Source organism: Cucurbita maxima, unplaced genomic scaffold (genome assembly GCF_002738345.1).
Source record: "Cucurbita maxima cultivar Rimu unplaced genomic scaffold, Cmax_1.0 Cma_Scf00063, whole genome shotgun sequence".
NCBI lineage: Eukaryota > Viridiplantae > Streptophyta > Magnoliopsida > Cucurbitales > Cucurbitaceae > Cucurbita > Cucurbita maxima.
In genome coordinates this window covers 634,187-649,328 of record NW_019272079.1, presented here as the reverse complement: position 1 = coordinate 649,328, position 15,142 = coordinate 634,187, and the positions used below count along the sequence as shown (strand labels likewise).

General features: G+C 38.2%; 2 protein-coding genes across 5 annotated transcripts; both read right to left on the bottom strand.

The window, feature by feature from the left end:
• Window positions 1–677: 677 nt before the first annotated feature.
• On the bottom strand, window positions 678–14,502 carry LOC111472022. Of its 2 annotated transcripts, XR_002715320.1 has the most exons (5): window positions 14,331–14,502; window positions 14,187–14,240; window positions 13,843–13,894; window positions 11,343–11,654; window positions 678–693 (listed from the first exon to the last, which is right to left on the bottom strand). XR_002715320.1 is itself a non-coding variant. In XM_023117705.1 (4 exons), exons 1-4 carry the CDS (start codon window positions 14,405–14,407, stop codon window positions 11,442–11,444), a joined length of 396 nt encoding a protein of 131 aa, XP_022973473.1. In that variant the 5' UTR covers window positions 14,408–14,502; the 3' UTR covers window positions 11,311–11,441. The 2 variants fall into 2 exon arrangements, 1 of the variants encoding a protein (XP_022973473.1); XM_023117705.1 differs by lacking the exon at window positions 678–693 and having other exon boundaries at window positions 11,311–11,654.
• On the bottom strand, window positions 921–8,602 carry LOC111472021 (TVP38/TMEM64 family membrane protein slr0305-like). 3 transcript variants are annotated; one of them, XM_023117704.1, is made up of 8 exons: window positions 8,007–8,601; window positions 5,754–5,806; window positions 5,372–5,464; window positions 5,065–5,288; window positions 4,842–4,908; window positions 3,568–3,681; window positions 1,626–1,675; window positions 921–1,188 (listed from the first exon to the last, which is right to left on the bottom strand). In XM_023117704.1, exons 1-7 carry the CDS (start codon window positions 8,443–8,445, stop codon window positions 1,652–1,654), a joined length of 1,014 nt encoding a protein of 337 aa, XP_022973472.1. In that variant the 5' UTR covers window positions 8,446–8,601; the 3' UTR covers window positions 921–1,188; window positions 1,626–1,651. The 3 variants fall into 3 exon arrangements, with proteins under 3 accessions (XP_022973472.1, XP_022973470.1, XP_022973469.1); XM_023117702.1 differs by lacking the exon at window positions 921–1,188 and having other exon boundaries at window positions 1,452–1,675; XM_023117701.1 differs by lacking the exons at window positions 921–1,188; window positions 1,626–1,675 and having other exon boundaries at window positions 3,490–3,681; window positions 8,007–8,602.
• Window positions 14,503–15,142: the final 640 nt, after the last annotated feature.

Here is a 15,142-nt window from a genome sequence, read left to right as displayed (position 1 = left end):
GTAGGATCTCACAATCATCTCTTCAAATACTTTTCTTTGTCATGACTCAATATCTAAAACGGAAAGACAACTAAACCGAATGAAAGCTTCACTTTAGGTACTGATTTCCCGAGCCCTTAATTCTCAAACACCTTAGGAATTTAATTCAAGTGTTAATACACCTCCTATACCAGCCGGTCGAAGAGAAAATCTTGAGCTTTGTAACCCTGTGAAATGTCTATAGAAACTGCTACGTTTCACTCTAATCTCCCATGTGGCAGGAACACATCAACACGAGCTGGACCCGACCAATGCCTTCGACACGAGTGGGAACACCTCACCCATGGAACGCCAAGCTTTTAAAATTTTATTACCAGTAACTTGTTTGGGGAGGAAAGTTACTGCTTTACAATCAAATCTGCACAAAACTTTCAAAATGGCGACCAATTAAGACATGGGGTATTAAGGAGTTCGAGCGGTTCGGGGCACCCGACAATGTGTTCCAAGGCTACAATTAGCATCTCACCAGCTAAAATGAGATTGAATGAAGCTGAAGTTTATATTTGGGTGCCTCCACCCTTAGAACATTGGTAGCTACTTCAACTCCAGTAAATAGAGCTTCATCTTAAATCTTGACGAAGCCATACAAAAAACGACGGTTCGATAACTTAGATTGAGCTTCATTCAAATTAGCCTCGACCTCATACAACTTCTTTTCGAGTTGGTCGTCCAGATATGTTATCAAACAATATCCCCAGCCATTTTCCTATGCATATGGCACACAGTGTCCTATATTTAAACTTCTAAATTTTGCAAAAGTTTACAAGTAAATCTATTTAGACCCTTAGATTATGATCCATAACTATTTCCACTAAATAGTTTTCTCTAAAAAAGAAGCAAAAAGACAACAAAAATTACAAATCAGAAGAAGAGTGCCCAGGATTATCCCCATGAAGCGCACTCTTTGACCCAAACCTATGTTGAGCAATGTTAAGTCGATAAATAATGCTGCTTAGTACACACCTTCTTCCGATCTTACGGTCTGTTGCTGTGTTGAAGCTGTCACGGTCGCCATCAACGTAGCCTTCTGCTGGCACTAGTCGTCGTGTTTAGCAAGTCATTGTTTGATCTCGATGCTCGATGTGTTGAAGCTGTCGTCATAGCCCGTCGCTGCTAAACAGTATGACACCACTGCCTATGTATGCTTGTCTATGTATACACATTCAGAAGGGTGATGGGTATAATTACAAATACAATGTTCATCAAATACATTCAGAAGGGTCATGGTGCAGTCGACTTAATTGTCCCTATCGTTCCATTTATTGTCGTAAAGCATGCAAACGATCTAAAAGATCGGAGATCCCACCCTCAGTGTAACATGTTCAATATAAAAAAAGTTACAGATTCCATAATTGAAATTCAAAAAGAGAAATACAGGATGAATGAGGGAATTTGAATTTCTGAATGATCCATGGCCAGCAAAAACTCATCTTTTCTAATTTAAAGTAAAATGAGTTAATATTACAATTAGATTAATTAAATTGATTATTGTAAATATTGTACATTATCAGCAGCAGTAAGAAGTTTCTCTTAATTGGTCAAATAAAAAAAATATACAGAGCATTGCCAATTTTCAAAATTTATACCTTCTACATTCAGCAAGGCGCCATGTCTATTCAATATCCTTCATAGCATCCTGCAGTATTAAAAACAACATCCAGATTGATATAACTCCTACAAAATACGTGTATAAGAGAAGGCGCGTGAAGAGAGCGAGGGGGAAATGATGTTACATGAGTTAGTTAGTAGTGTACCCAAAGAGGAAGGTGTAGGAGACGAGGCAATGCATTTGCTTATTTAGGTAAAGGAAGAGAGCTGAGAAGGATATTGTGAGATTCCACATCGGTTGGGGAGAAGAACGAAACATTCTTCATAAGGGTATGGAAACCTCTCCCTAGCATACGTGTTTTAAAAACCTTGAGAAGCCCAAAGAGAACAATATCTGCTAGCGGTGGGCTTGGGCTGTTACAGGTATCTTCTTGCTAATCATTTTGTGAGATTCTTATGGGAGTTTGTAACCACCCAAGTCTACTGCTAACAAATATTGTCTTCTTTGGGCTTCCTCTTCTGGTTTTAAAACGCGTCTACTAGGGAGAAATTTCCACACCCTTATAAGGAATGTTTCGTTTCCCTCTCCAACCAATGCGGATTCTCACAGCAGGGAAGCTATGGAATTCTTCCCTCAATTTTGTAGCCTTGTTGATAAACAAACTCAATTCTTATCTACATTGGTATCCGAGCCGATCTTGATTGGAAATGACTATGTGCATGGAAGTTCGGATGGAAACGTTGAACAAAGTTGGGTCGATCCTGAAGTTTGTGAAAGGAGGTGGGAAAAGTCATTGTTAAGAGCGCGACTAAGTCGGTAAAGAAAGGATTCGGGGAGGTGTTTTCTCAGATGGAAGGGTAAAAAATGACCGAGGAAGCTGCCACTAGTGGAAGAGACAAGGAAAGAGAAAGAAAATGAGGTTGAGGAGCCAAACACTGCAAATGTGAAATTAGGAAAGTGCTAGCTCAAGTCTTTGATTTGCGGCTAAGAAAGTTAGACATTCCAATGTTCGGCAGGGAGAGTCACTATGGTTGGATGCATCAAGTGGAACAGTATTTTGTGGCTAATTGGCTACTCGAGACGGAGAAGCTGGAAGTCGTTGTACTGTGACTAGAAGGGAAAACTTTAAACTCACATCAATGAGCGGAGCCAAGTTACATTACATGAGCATTTTTGTGTTACATCAGGAAATGACGGTGGGTGAATGGTGCATTATCTAACACACCACGAAGAGTGGACAAAGTTGCCCAAGTAAGGTACAAGTAGATTAGAAGCAACGGTGTTACCAATGGTATCAGGACAAGCTTAACAGGAGCCCGTTGAGGCCCCAAAACATAACCTCAAAAGTCGGGATTTCAGAGTGAGTTTCAACAAGCAACTCTGAAGTTAAGTCTGTACAAGTGAAATATGAAAGTTCGCTAAATTGGGTTCAATCGGACCAAATAGATGGTCCACATTGGTGTATGACTCCTTGCCAAAATGACATCCACTCTTGCTAGATAAAAATGTCTTAGAATGTACTATAAGGGGATACAACTAGTTGTTAAATCTTCCTACTCGGGTTACATGCTATTAATGTTGTTGTTGCTTGCACACGTTAGTGAGAAGTGGGCCCGATGAGGAACGTGTAAGGCAATGTGTTCGTTGATTTAAGGAAAGGAAGAGAGGTGAGAGGAGTATCGTTTTGCTAATCATTTTGTGAGGTTTTTGTGGGATAGAGGGGAAATTTTTACTATACTTCATTTAGATAGCTTCTAGAATTTAGTTTCTAGTACAAGATCCATCCATACTAATGAGGGAACAAAAATCAGTCGATCAGTTATATCAAAACTTGGACCGAGTTGGGGTTAAGAACCTATGAAGTACGAACCTATAAGATATAATATCATGATCAAGTCAATTCCATGATTACGAGTTCATCCCGTAAATATAAAACGAGTTGATTGCATAAAGTTTGCAGTAACAATAAGCCATATTACCTTGGCTAATCGTGTAACGTATGCAGCAGCCAATGCTGTTGCCAACAATCCGAGTCCTAAAGTCCATAGCTGACCATTTCCCCCTCCAAGCAAACCAACTTCAGATTCTTCTTGCTGAAAAACGCCAAGTAAAATTAACAGCGGAAAAAAAACTAGGCAACAAGATGGAAAATTGGAAACAACCAATACGAGAGACAGAAAACCGAACTAAGAATCGAGGTCATAGATTATCTTTAAAGGAAAACCATAAACAATATGCATTGTGTCACAATCGCACTCTTGAAATAGCGGGATAGTGATTGTGCCGTACTTGTTCTAACCAACCGAACAAGTCAAGCGTGAGAAATTCGGACGTTGCGAACAACGTCGGCATATATTTGGGTCTCAAGTCACGTTGTGAGAAAAGGTTTAGAAAACGTGCGCGAGGAAATACATTTGAAAACCGTTAGAAGAATTGAAGAAAGCAACGTTATATGACTATAAGCAAATCAAGGATATCACAGCTTAAACAACATATAACTCAGGGTAGGAAGAAGTGACAACTAGTCATATCCCACTATAGTACATTTTGGGGCATTTTAGCCCTAGCGGGTGTAGACATAGTTTTGAAGAACGGTTATACACCTCTGTATTGACCTAACATGAAATGGTAAAGGTCTATCTAAGATGAAATCATGTAAAAGGGGTTTGGAACGGACATGCAACCATGGACGTCTTGGACAAGCAAGACAGGGACATCAACCATGCATCCATAGACAACACGCCTTAGACAAGCATGACCATGACATCCTCCCCCCACTCAATTGGTTGACGTCTCTGTCGACCGACTCGGACAAGCGAGACCGAGACATCTGCCATGTGGCCAGACAACACGCCTCAAACAAGCATGACCATGACACATGTCACAATGCAATACCATACATTGTCAAGAAAGCAAAAGGATATGTTAGACATAACTCCTAAAAAAAAGTGTTTTTCATGAAGCACTATTAATGTAAACACTTCGGGAAATAAATGAGTTAATTGGTCCCTCTAAAAAGCACTTCAAGTAAATTTTATCTATTTTTCTAATTTCTCAAGTAAATTGCACTCATTGAAGAATTTAAAAAGTACTTTTAACAGGTCACATGAACTTTTTACTAATTGAAATTTTAACCAAAAAGAGTACCCATTCATAAAAAGAACATGCCTAAACACTACAAATTTACGAGGTAGATGTTATTATGAAAAATATAACATCTCTAAGCAGCAAGGGAGACAAATCGAAAACTTACGATAATTGCACGTCCAAACGCACCCGCACTCACATAAGCCCATGTTCCCGGAAGCATCCCAAGCCAGCTGCAAACAGATAATAAATCCGTTACGATTTCAACAACTTCTAAAGTTCATACAGCTCGTAACATTACGTATGTATCGATAATATTGGCTGAGGCAAACCAAAAAGGCATATTGATGAAAAGAATAGCTACAATCATTTAGGAATTGAAAGCTGACCTTCCCAACACATAGGGGACAAATTTGACAGATGTGAGTCCATATAAATAATTTCCAAGAGAAAATGGAAGCAAAGGGCTCAAACGCAGGAGAGTGACTACTTTGAAACCATTTTCTCCAATAGCTTTATCAATGGCAGCAAATTTTTTGTTTCCTTCTACGAGCTTAAGAATTCGCTCACGAGCAAAATACCGAGCAATCAAAAACGCAACACTAGCAGCAACCTGAAATGATTGGAGATAATAAGCTAATAATTAGCGGGCATATGTTAATCCATTGGTTTGTTTTACTTGCACAAAACACTCACCGTTCCACTGATCGAAACTATAATCGTCCCAATCACAGAGCCAAAGAGTAGCCCAGCTGACATTGTTAATGGAATGGCTGGAATTGCAAGAATCTAGAAGGGAAGAAATCATTCCATAAATTTCAGTCTTAGCATATATGTTATGAGATAAGCAAGCATAGTTCTTATGGAGTACTACAAAAGTATAAGGTTCCCTCCTTGCATTAGCTCATGGCCTCGGCTCCATTTGATCCCGGGTTCAAACTACAGATTTTAGACTATTAAGTTCTCCAACTCGGCCACCCCGACAGCCACCTATACTAAGCCTTACCATGAAGGGAAGCTCTACAGATGTAAAAGGCATAGTTCTTACATATTAGGATTAAGGGAAAAATATGTGTACCTCCAATCCTGCATACACTGCTACAAATAAAGCATATCCTGCTGGACCATATCCTGTTCATCAAAAGCTCTATGTTATGAATTGCATGATTGAGAGAGAAGCTTCAGAGAAATCGAGAGCTCCTCAGCTTTTCAGTATATCTTTTTTTTGTTTGGTAATGATTCTATGTTAAAAAACACAAAGAAAAAGAAGTATCTGCATTGTCAGAAACTAAAGGGTAGAGATATCAATAGCATCAGCTTCTACATCCAAATATCATAGCATCAAATGATTTGTTATAACTCCTAAGATTTGCATTAAAAAAAAAAACTATTTTGACGGGCCAAGATCACCACTAGCAGATATTATCCTTTTTAGGATTTCCCTTTCAGGCTTCCCCTCAAGGTTTTTAAAAATGTGTCTGCTAGGGAGAGGTTTCCACACCTTTATAAAGGGTGTTTCGTTCTCTTCCTCAACCAATGTGGGAACTCACAATTCACCCCCCTTCGGGGCCCAACGTCTTCGCTGGCACTCGTTTCCTTCTCCAATCGATATGGGACCCCTCAATCCACCCACCTTCGGGGCCCAACGTCCTCGCTGACACTCGTTTCCTTCTCCAATCGAGTGGGACCCCTCAATCCACCCCTTTTCAGGGCCCAGCGTCCTTGCGGGCACACCACCTCGTGTCTGCCCCCCTTCGGGGCTCAGCCTCTTCACTGGCACATCGCCCAGTGACTGGCTTTAATACCATTTGTAACAACTCAAGCCCACCGCTAGCAAATATTGTCCTCTTTGGGCTTTCCCTTTCAGACTTCCCCTCAAGGCTTTTAAAACATGTCTGTTACGGAGAGGTTTCCACACCCTTATAAAGGGTGTTCCATTCTCCTCCCTAACCGATGTGGGATCTCACAATTTTAGTCATTATCATTGATATTTCATTAATCTTTACCGAAAAAAGAAAAAAAAAACAAATCAAACTTATTTCAAAATTTGACGTTTGTGCCTTCAAATCTTTAACTATGCAAACATCTGCTAGGCAAACAAAAGTTATAAGTTCTGATTAAATAGTTTTACAAATTAATGAAAAAGATAAAGATTTTTTTATGCAAAATTCACTAAAACAGAAGGTTTGAAGGTACATACAAAAAAGAAGAATAACCATTGAAGTGAGAGAAAAGTCGGATATAACTCTAGAAACTATAAGTGTTTCGAGTCTTTCAGCTGTTTACCATTTTAAAATAATGGTAGACAGCTCAACTATAACCTATCAAGCAATTTTCTAAAGGGTGACCAATAAAACTCACATTCCGACAGAAGATGAAGTTATATTTGCATCAGAATCTAAAGAGAAAAAGAAGAATAAAAAGAGGACGAAATTAATGAAGAACAATCAGCAATAAACAACACACCTCCAAAATGCTAATCGAACCACAAAATCCTTTACGATCGACATGGGAGAAAAAGTAAAAGCAATAAATCTCACACTAGCAAAGACATGGAAAGGACATTAGCCTAAAAAGGTAAAGTTCTTTTGGGAAATAGCGCAGAAAGCCATTAGCACGGTAAAAATCTTCAAAAAAGAATGTCTTACATCACTCTTTCTCCAAATTGATGTCCATTATGCAAGAAAGAAAACAAATCACAAAACCACTCGTTTATGTAAGAAACGAATCACAAAACCATTTGTTTATGTAAGAAATGAATCACAAAGCCACTTGTTCATGTAACGCACATACACACAGAATTTCTGGACAACAATTCTTAATTTAGGGAATATCATGGGTTTATAAGTAAGGAATACATCTCCATTAGTATGAGGCATTTTGGAAAAGCCCATTGCAAAGCCATGAGAGCTTATGCTCAAAGTGGGCAATATAAAACCATCGTAGAGATCCATAATTTTTAACATGGTAAGAGACTCATGCCCTTAACTTAGCCATGTCAATAAAATCCTCAAAAGTTGAACAAAGAAGTTGTGAGCCTCGAAGGTGTAGTTAAAAGTGACTCAAGTGTTGAACAAAGGTGTACTTTATTCAAGGACACCAAAGAAGAAGTTGAGCCACAATTAATGGGGGTTGTTCCAGAGCTCCAATAGGAGAGGCTCTATAGTGTATTGTTAGGAGAGAGTCCCACATCGGTAGGGAAACCCAAAGAAAAGTCAAGCCATGAAGCCATGAGTACTCAAAGTGGATAATATCATATCATTGTAGAAATCAGCCATTCATAACCTTCCCCAATCCAAAACTTCAAACAAAAAAAAAGAGACAGAATTACCATCAATAAACGTCGAGAACTGATTCAAGAACGCATTAATCGGGTCCCTGTAAACATATCCAGCAAACGCAAATCCACCGATAACCCCAACAAGCAACACACCGGCCAAAAGAGTACCCTTAACCGCAGTGTCATCTTCCAAAGCCGCCTGATCTCCCTCCGCGGCCTTACTCCCTTCATCGGCGTCGCCGTCGTCATCCTCGTCGGATTTGGGGCTAAAGAGCCACTTGAAGCTCTGAGGGGCAGTAGTGGGTGATTTCTGAAGAGTAGGTTTCTTGGATTGCTTGAGAGAGGAACAAGGCTTGAGGAAATGGAAGCGTTTGTTAGGTCTGAAGCTGAAAAGGAAAGAGGAGGAAAGAGGGGGAGAGAAATGGAGGGAAGAAAGACATGGCGGTGGGGGGTTTGATGATGACGGTATTAAGGTCAGAAGGGCGCGCATTATAAAGAGGAGAGAAGAAATTGTGTGGAAGAAGATCAGCTCATCAATGGAGATCTCTCTCTGAGATTAGAGGAAGAACAAGGAAGAAGATGAAATCTTCTGCAATTTTCTTCTTCTTTTTCTTACGAGTTTTGATTCGGGATTATATGACGTGGGGCAATATAGAACATATGGAATGAATGAATTTTACAACTAAAAAATAATAATAATTAATAAATAAAAAAAAACTAAATTAATAAAAATATAGACGACAGATTTGTTAGACAAACCGACTCTCCGACTCTCCACTATTGTGCTTTACTTTCATCTAACACCTCCCCTCGAACAAAATACGTCTCCCCCTTAATCAAGGTTCAACTCATTTTCTTTTGGAGATTAGTCATTATTAGCCGAGGTGGGTGGGACTTTCATCCAACACATTTCCTCGAACAAAGTATGCCTCTCCTTAATCGAGACCCGACTCCTTTTCTTTTGAAGTCCTTTGTTTGACATGACTAAGTTTAGAACATGACTCTGATACTATGTTAGATGAACACGACTCTCCACAATGATATGATATTGTCCACTTTGAGTATAAATAACTAAATTAATATTTATTAAAGTTTTAAAGATTAAATTGTATTATTTTGAAATTATGAGATTAAATCATTATGAACAAAAATTAAAAAATTAAATTATTATTTTCATCAAAATTCAAAATAAAATTTAACTAATTATTTATTATAGGATAAAGAATAGCTAGAATTGAAATAGAATAAATAATATTCTTTACCAAGATGCTTGTAGTTTGACTTTTCTTTTGTTTTTCTAGTTGTATGGGTGGCCTGAAAATTTCAATAAATAATAAATAAATAAAAATCACAAAAAATGCATCAATAATTATTTATCCTCACCTTCATAAATCAACCCAGCTTGACAACCCGACCAACCTAACTCGAATTATAAGAGTTGGGTTGAATAAATTTCAATATGACAACCCGAAGGATAATTATTTATCCTCACATTCATAAATCAACCCTGACAACTTGACAACCCGACCAACCTAACCTGAAATATAAGGGTTGGGTTTGTTAGACGAACACGACTCTCCACAATGGTATGATATTATCCACTTTGAGCTCATGGCTTTGCGTTGGGCTTCCCAAAAGGCCTCATACCAATCAAGTTAGTATTCCTCACTTATAAACCCATGATAATTCCCTAAATTAGCCGATGTGGGACTTTCATCATCCAACACCTCCCCTCGAACAAAGCACGCCTCCCCTCCTGCCTTCATACCTTCGAGAAGGCTTGACTCATTTTTTCTTTTTGGAGTCCTTTGTTCGACATTCAAGGATTTGCCAATCTATTGGCACGGCTAAGTTTAGGGCATGATTCTGATACCATGTTAGATGAACAGGGCTTCCCAAAAGGCCTCATACCAATGGAGTTAGTATTCCTCACTTATAAACCCATAATCATTCCCTAAATTAGCCGATGTGGGACTTTCATCATCCAACAGGGATGAACAAGTTTTTCAAGTTGGCTTGAGTTCATGTTTATGAACCTACACTAACTCGATTTGGTTTTAGGTTCATGGGACAAAACTCTCGAGTTGAACCAAGCCAAATAAAAATATATAAAATATACTAAGAAATTTAATTAATGAGGTTAATGATGTATTTGCTAATGTTTTTGTTTAGTTTTACGAGAATCTTAAAACTTGCTTAATTAAATTTATTATTTTTTATTAATTTGTATTTGATCATGAACTTTTAATTATCTTTATTTGAAAAATTATAAATGGTAGATAAATAAAACTTTTTTTAAAAAATACTTTTTTTAACCACTCAAACGGGTTGTGGAGTATTTTTTAACAACTCAAACTAGTGAAAATTTACGAGAATAAAGGGTTAAAATCCCTCAATCAAACCGAGCTGTGGAGTATTTTTTAACAACTCAAACCAGTGATACGAGAATAAAGAGTTGGGTTGTGAAAATTTAGAATTGGGTCAAAAAAATACCTCATTCCAGACCAATAGAGGTTGGGTTGTGAAAATTTAGGGTTGGGTAAAAAAAAATCCCTCAAAATCCCTCAATCCAGACCAATAGAGGGTTGTGGATTGTGAAAATTTAGGGTTGGGTAAAAAAAAATACCTCAATCCAGACCACGTACACCCCCTAGTTGTATCAAACTCTAGAGGAATAATTAAATTATCCCTCAAAATCCCTCCATCCAGACCCATAGAGGGTTGTGGTTGTGAAAATTTAGGGTTGGATAAAAAAAAATCCCTCAAACCAGAGCACGTGAGGAATAATTAAATTATCCCTCAAAATCCCTCCATCCAGACCAATAGAGGGTTGTGGTTGTGAAAATTTAGGGTTGGATAAAAAAAAATCCCTCAAACCAGAGCACGTGAGGAATAATTAAATTATCCCTCAAAATCCCTCCATCCAGACCAATAGAGGGTTGTGGTTGTGAAAATTTAGGGTTGGATAAAAAAAAATCCCTCAAACCAGAGCACGTGAGGAATAATTAAATTATCCCTCAAAATCCCTCCATCCAGACCAATAGAGGGTTGTGGTTGTGAAAATTTAGGGTTGGATAAAAAAAAATCCCTCAAACCAGAGCACGTGAGGAATAATTAAATTATCCCTCAAAATCCCTCCATCCAGACCAATAGAGGGTTGTGGTTGTGAAAATTTAGGGTTGGGTAAAAAAAAATCCTTCAAACCAGACCACGTACACCCCTAGTTGTATCAAACTCTAGAGTAATAATTAAATTATCCCTCAAAATCCCTCCATCTAATAAATCAATAGAGGGTTGAGTTGAAAATTTGGGGTTGGGTCAAAAAAAAATCCCTCAATCCAGACCACGTACAATATCAGATTAATAATTAAATTAATTTAAACTCTAAAAGTTTAGAAGTATAAATTGATGTTAGCCCTAATCTCTCTCTGAACTCGTTACCTCGGTCTCCAAGTCTCAAGTGAGTGAGGATGAATTTACATTCAGCTAGCTGTGATCAATTGTTTCATCCTGTAAATGCAAGGAACTAGTGGGAACTGAAGGAGAAGTTACTTCGTGGAGGCCATGGCGGAATGCTGGGTATTGCATGGACGACATGAATTTCTCAAGCCTTTGATGCAGACCTGCTTGTAGTACTTGAGGTGAAAGAAGCTCTGGATTTTCAAGAGCTTTAACTGTGGATGTTGCAGCAATATTAACCTGCAACGAAAGGAGAATCATGAGAATTGGAGGAAAGGGTCGGGCAACCCGCTCTTTAATTCAAATGTTGTTTTTAGAAAACATGTAATGAGATCCCACGTCGGTTGGGGGGAGAACGAAACATTCTTTATAAGGGTGTGGAAACCTCTCCCTAGCATGTTTTAAAATCTTAAAGGGAAAGCCCAAAGAAGACAATATCTGCTATGGTGGGCTTGAGTTATTACAAATGGTATCAGAGACAAATATCAGGCGACGTGTCAGCGAGAAGACTGAGTCCCGAAGGGGGATAGACACGGGGCGGTGTGCTAGCAAAGACGCTGGGCCCCAAGAGGGGTGGATTGAGGGGTCCCACGTCGATTGGAGAAGTGAACGAGTGTCCGCGAGGATGCTGGGTGTCACAATCGCACTTTGATGGCAGCAGACTTGCGATTGTGCGACACTCACTTCTCAACAACAAGTGAGTTAAGTCTATTCATTCTTGCTTTGCCTACGGCCAAGCGACGTATGCTTGAGTCTCTGGCCCCGGTTTAAGAAGAAAGTTTTAGAAAACGGGGGCAGAGAAATTTCGAAGGAGAGTTTTGCAAGCAAGATTTGAGAAATTGAAATTGGTGCTATATGGGAATGTAAGCAAAAAGCAACAACAACGGCTTACTGCATATAACTATCGGGTAGGGAGAAGTTGACAACTAGTCGTATCCCCCTGTAGTACATTTTGAGGCATTTCATGTCTGGCAGGTCTAGACATGATTTCCCCCGAAGCGTCATACTCCCTAAAAATACAAAAGAAAAACATTACAACATGGAAAGACAAAGAGTTTGGCTTGTCATGGGCATGCGGCCATGGACAACACGCCCTGAACGAGCATAACCGTGACACTGGACCCCTAAGGAGGTGGATTGTGAGATCTCACATCAGTTGGGGAGGAGAACGAAGTATTCTTTATAAGAATGTGGAAACCTCTTCCTAACAGACCCATTTTAAAACCTTGAAGGAAATCCCGAAAGGTAAAACCTAAAGAAGACAATATTATCGGCTTGAGCTGTTACATCAAAAATCATACTACCGTGGAGAGTTGAAATTAAAAATAATTCACTCCAAAATATCCCAGGCCCCGGGAGAAGCATGATCAATTGGAGAGCATGGAGGGGGCAACAACACGTAAAATTCTCTATTTTAAATGGTTTTGTGAAATTGAAGGTCAAGATCCCCAAGAAGGGGAGGGTTTTTAGTGGTTAGTTGCTCTAACTGTTCATCCAAAAGAAGATTAGAACGTGGGTGGTTCTTTAAGTGATATTAAAACCACTTATTTCCCTCCTGCTTGATCAGGTCTCAAGCTCGAGGTACAAAAGGATAATCAAAAAGGAAGAAGGAACACAATGAATCAAAACTAATGAACCAGAACAAGCTAAAGCACTTGAATAACTTATTAAACAATGGATTTTGAAACTTCCCAACAGTCTCTGAACTTAGCTTTACATACTGAAACACAACACTCTGAATAACTATTTTCATTGAAGAATCAATGTCTCACAAGATCTGTGTACCCCAAAGACCCCAAACTCTATCAAACCACAGTTCATTTCTTGTAACAATGCTAGCGACCACAGTTCATTTCTTGTAACAATCCAAGCTATCGCTAACAGATATTAAAACTAACGAACTAGAATAAGCTAAAGCACTTGAATAACTTATTAAACAATGGATTTTGAAACTTCCCAATAGACTCGAAACTTAGCTTTACATACTGAAACACAACACTGAATAACTATTTTCATTGAAGAATCAATGCCTCACGAGATCTGTGTACCCACGCACCCCAAACTTTATCAAACCACAGTTCATTTCCTCTAACAATCTAAGTCATCGCTAGCAGATATTATCCGTTTTAGCCTATTATGTATCGCCGTCAGCCTCACGGTTTTAAAGTGCGTCTACTAGGGAGAGGTTTCCACATTTTTATAAAGAATGTTTTGTTCTCCTCTCCAACCAGCGTGGATCTCACATTTACAATTTCAATTTCATAAACATTGATTGTGAAGTTCTTTTCCTAAAAGTTTACTAGACAGGAAGTTTCCTCTTCCTCCATTTTTGTTCACCAATTTTGATCTAATTCGATCGTTTATTTTTCAAAGAGAGAAAATTAAACACAAGAACAATAATTAACAGTGGATAAGATTAGAGCCATACCATCTGCGCGACTGAATTAACCAGCGTTTTCGCGAGGGGCGCTATGCAAAACCTAAAAAAGATAAGATACGATCAAGACGTCAACCTAAAATTGCTATCATCTGCTTGGTAAACAAGAGGCTTGAGTAACCTAAGCGGAAACAATAACTATTCAAACAGCAAAGATAAAGCACAAATGTACTTGAGAAACGAAAAATCGAAACTACTTTTGTCATAACAAGAAAAGAATCAAGCCAACAAATCGAAAACGAAGCCTCTCTCAATCTTTGAGAACTGAAAATCGAAACAACAGAAAGCACAACAGCCAACGCTGATGAACAATAAACGCAAAGAAACACACATACATTCCTCGGCCACCGGCCAAAGCTTCATCCGAAGGATTTTTCCACTCATCAATCCTGCAAAACAAAGGGAAACATCATCAAAATCCAAATTACGAATTTACAGACAGTGAGATGAAATCGAGAGAGAAAGAGAGAGATACTAACACCCAACCGTAGCGACGATCGAAGAGAAGGCGCTTAGAGTCTGTGCATAGTTTGGATTCCGTAAAAGTTTTATCCATCTTGTTTCCTCACGCAATTGTTCGAGTTGTTCTTTGTGTTCCGCTCACTGCTCAACGCCGTGGAAATGCCCTGCCATCTTCTTTCGGCTGTATATCTCTTTAAAAAACTACAAATTATATATATATACCTAAAAAAAGGAATTTTATATTATCTACTCAAAACATTAGTAAATCTAATAATTGTTTTGATAAAAAAAATTATTATTTTTATTTAAATATATATATATTTTTAGTGATAATTTTTATATTATTCAATTATTTATTATTCATATAATAATATTTTTTTATAATATAAATACTCTTCTATCTGATACGGTGATAAACGTTGTTTTCTCTCTGTCTTCCTAGTCAGTTAGCATGGATTTATTCTCAAATCTTATAGAGTTAAAGAAGGCAGAGGGGAAGGAGCGCAGCAATGAGACCGATAGGTGAGCTTACCTTTCATCCAGCCAACCAGCCTATGCCTTTTTCGGCTTTCATTATTATTTAAATAATAAAAATTATAAACTGTTTATATATATATATATATATATATATATATATATATATATATATATATATATATTTTGTCGTTTGGGTTGTTGATTTTTTTCAAAAATCGAGAATTCAGATCTATAACAACCCGAGCCAACCGCTAGCAGGTATTGTCCTTTTTGAACTTTTCCTTTCAAAATTTCAAAGGTTTCCGCACCATTATAAAGAATGAAGGGTGCTTCATTCTCCTCGTTAACTGAT

Coding starts and splice junctions, on each gene's coding strand:
- LOC111472022 (XM_023117705.1), bottom strand. CDS start 14,407: ATGGATAAAACTTTTACGGAATCCAAACTATGCACAGACTCTAAGCGC. Junction 13,895..14,186: donor TTGGCCGGTGGCCGAGGAAT/GTATGTGTGTTT, acceptor TATCTTTTTTAG/GTTTTGCATAGCGCCCCTCG. Junction 11,655..13,842: donor TTAATTCAGTCGCGCAGATG/GTATGGCTCTAA, acceptor CTTTCGTTGCAG/GTTAATATTGCTGCAACATC.
- LOC111472021 (XM_023117701.1), bottom strand. CDS start 8,445: ATGCGCGCCCTTCTGACCTTAATACCGTCATCATCAAACCCCCCACCG. Junction 5,807..8,006: donor GTTCTCGACGTTTATTGATG/GTAATTCTGTCT, acceptor TTTGATGAACAG/GATATGGTCCAGCAGGATAT. Junction 5,289..5,371: donor TAGTTTCGATCAGTGGAACG/GTGAGTGTTTTG, acceptor CAATCATTTCAG/GTTGCTGCTAGTGTTGCGTT.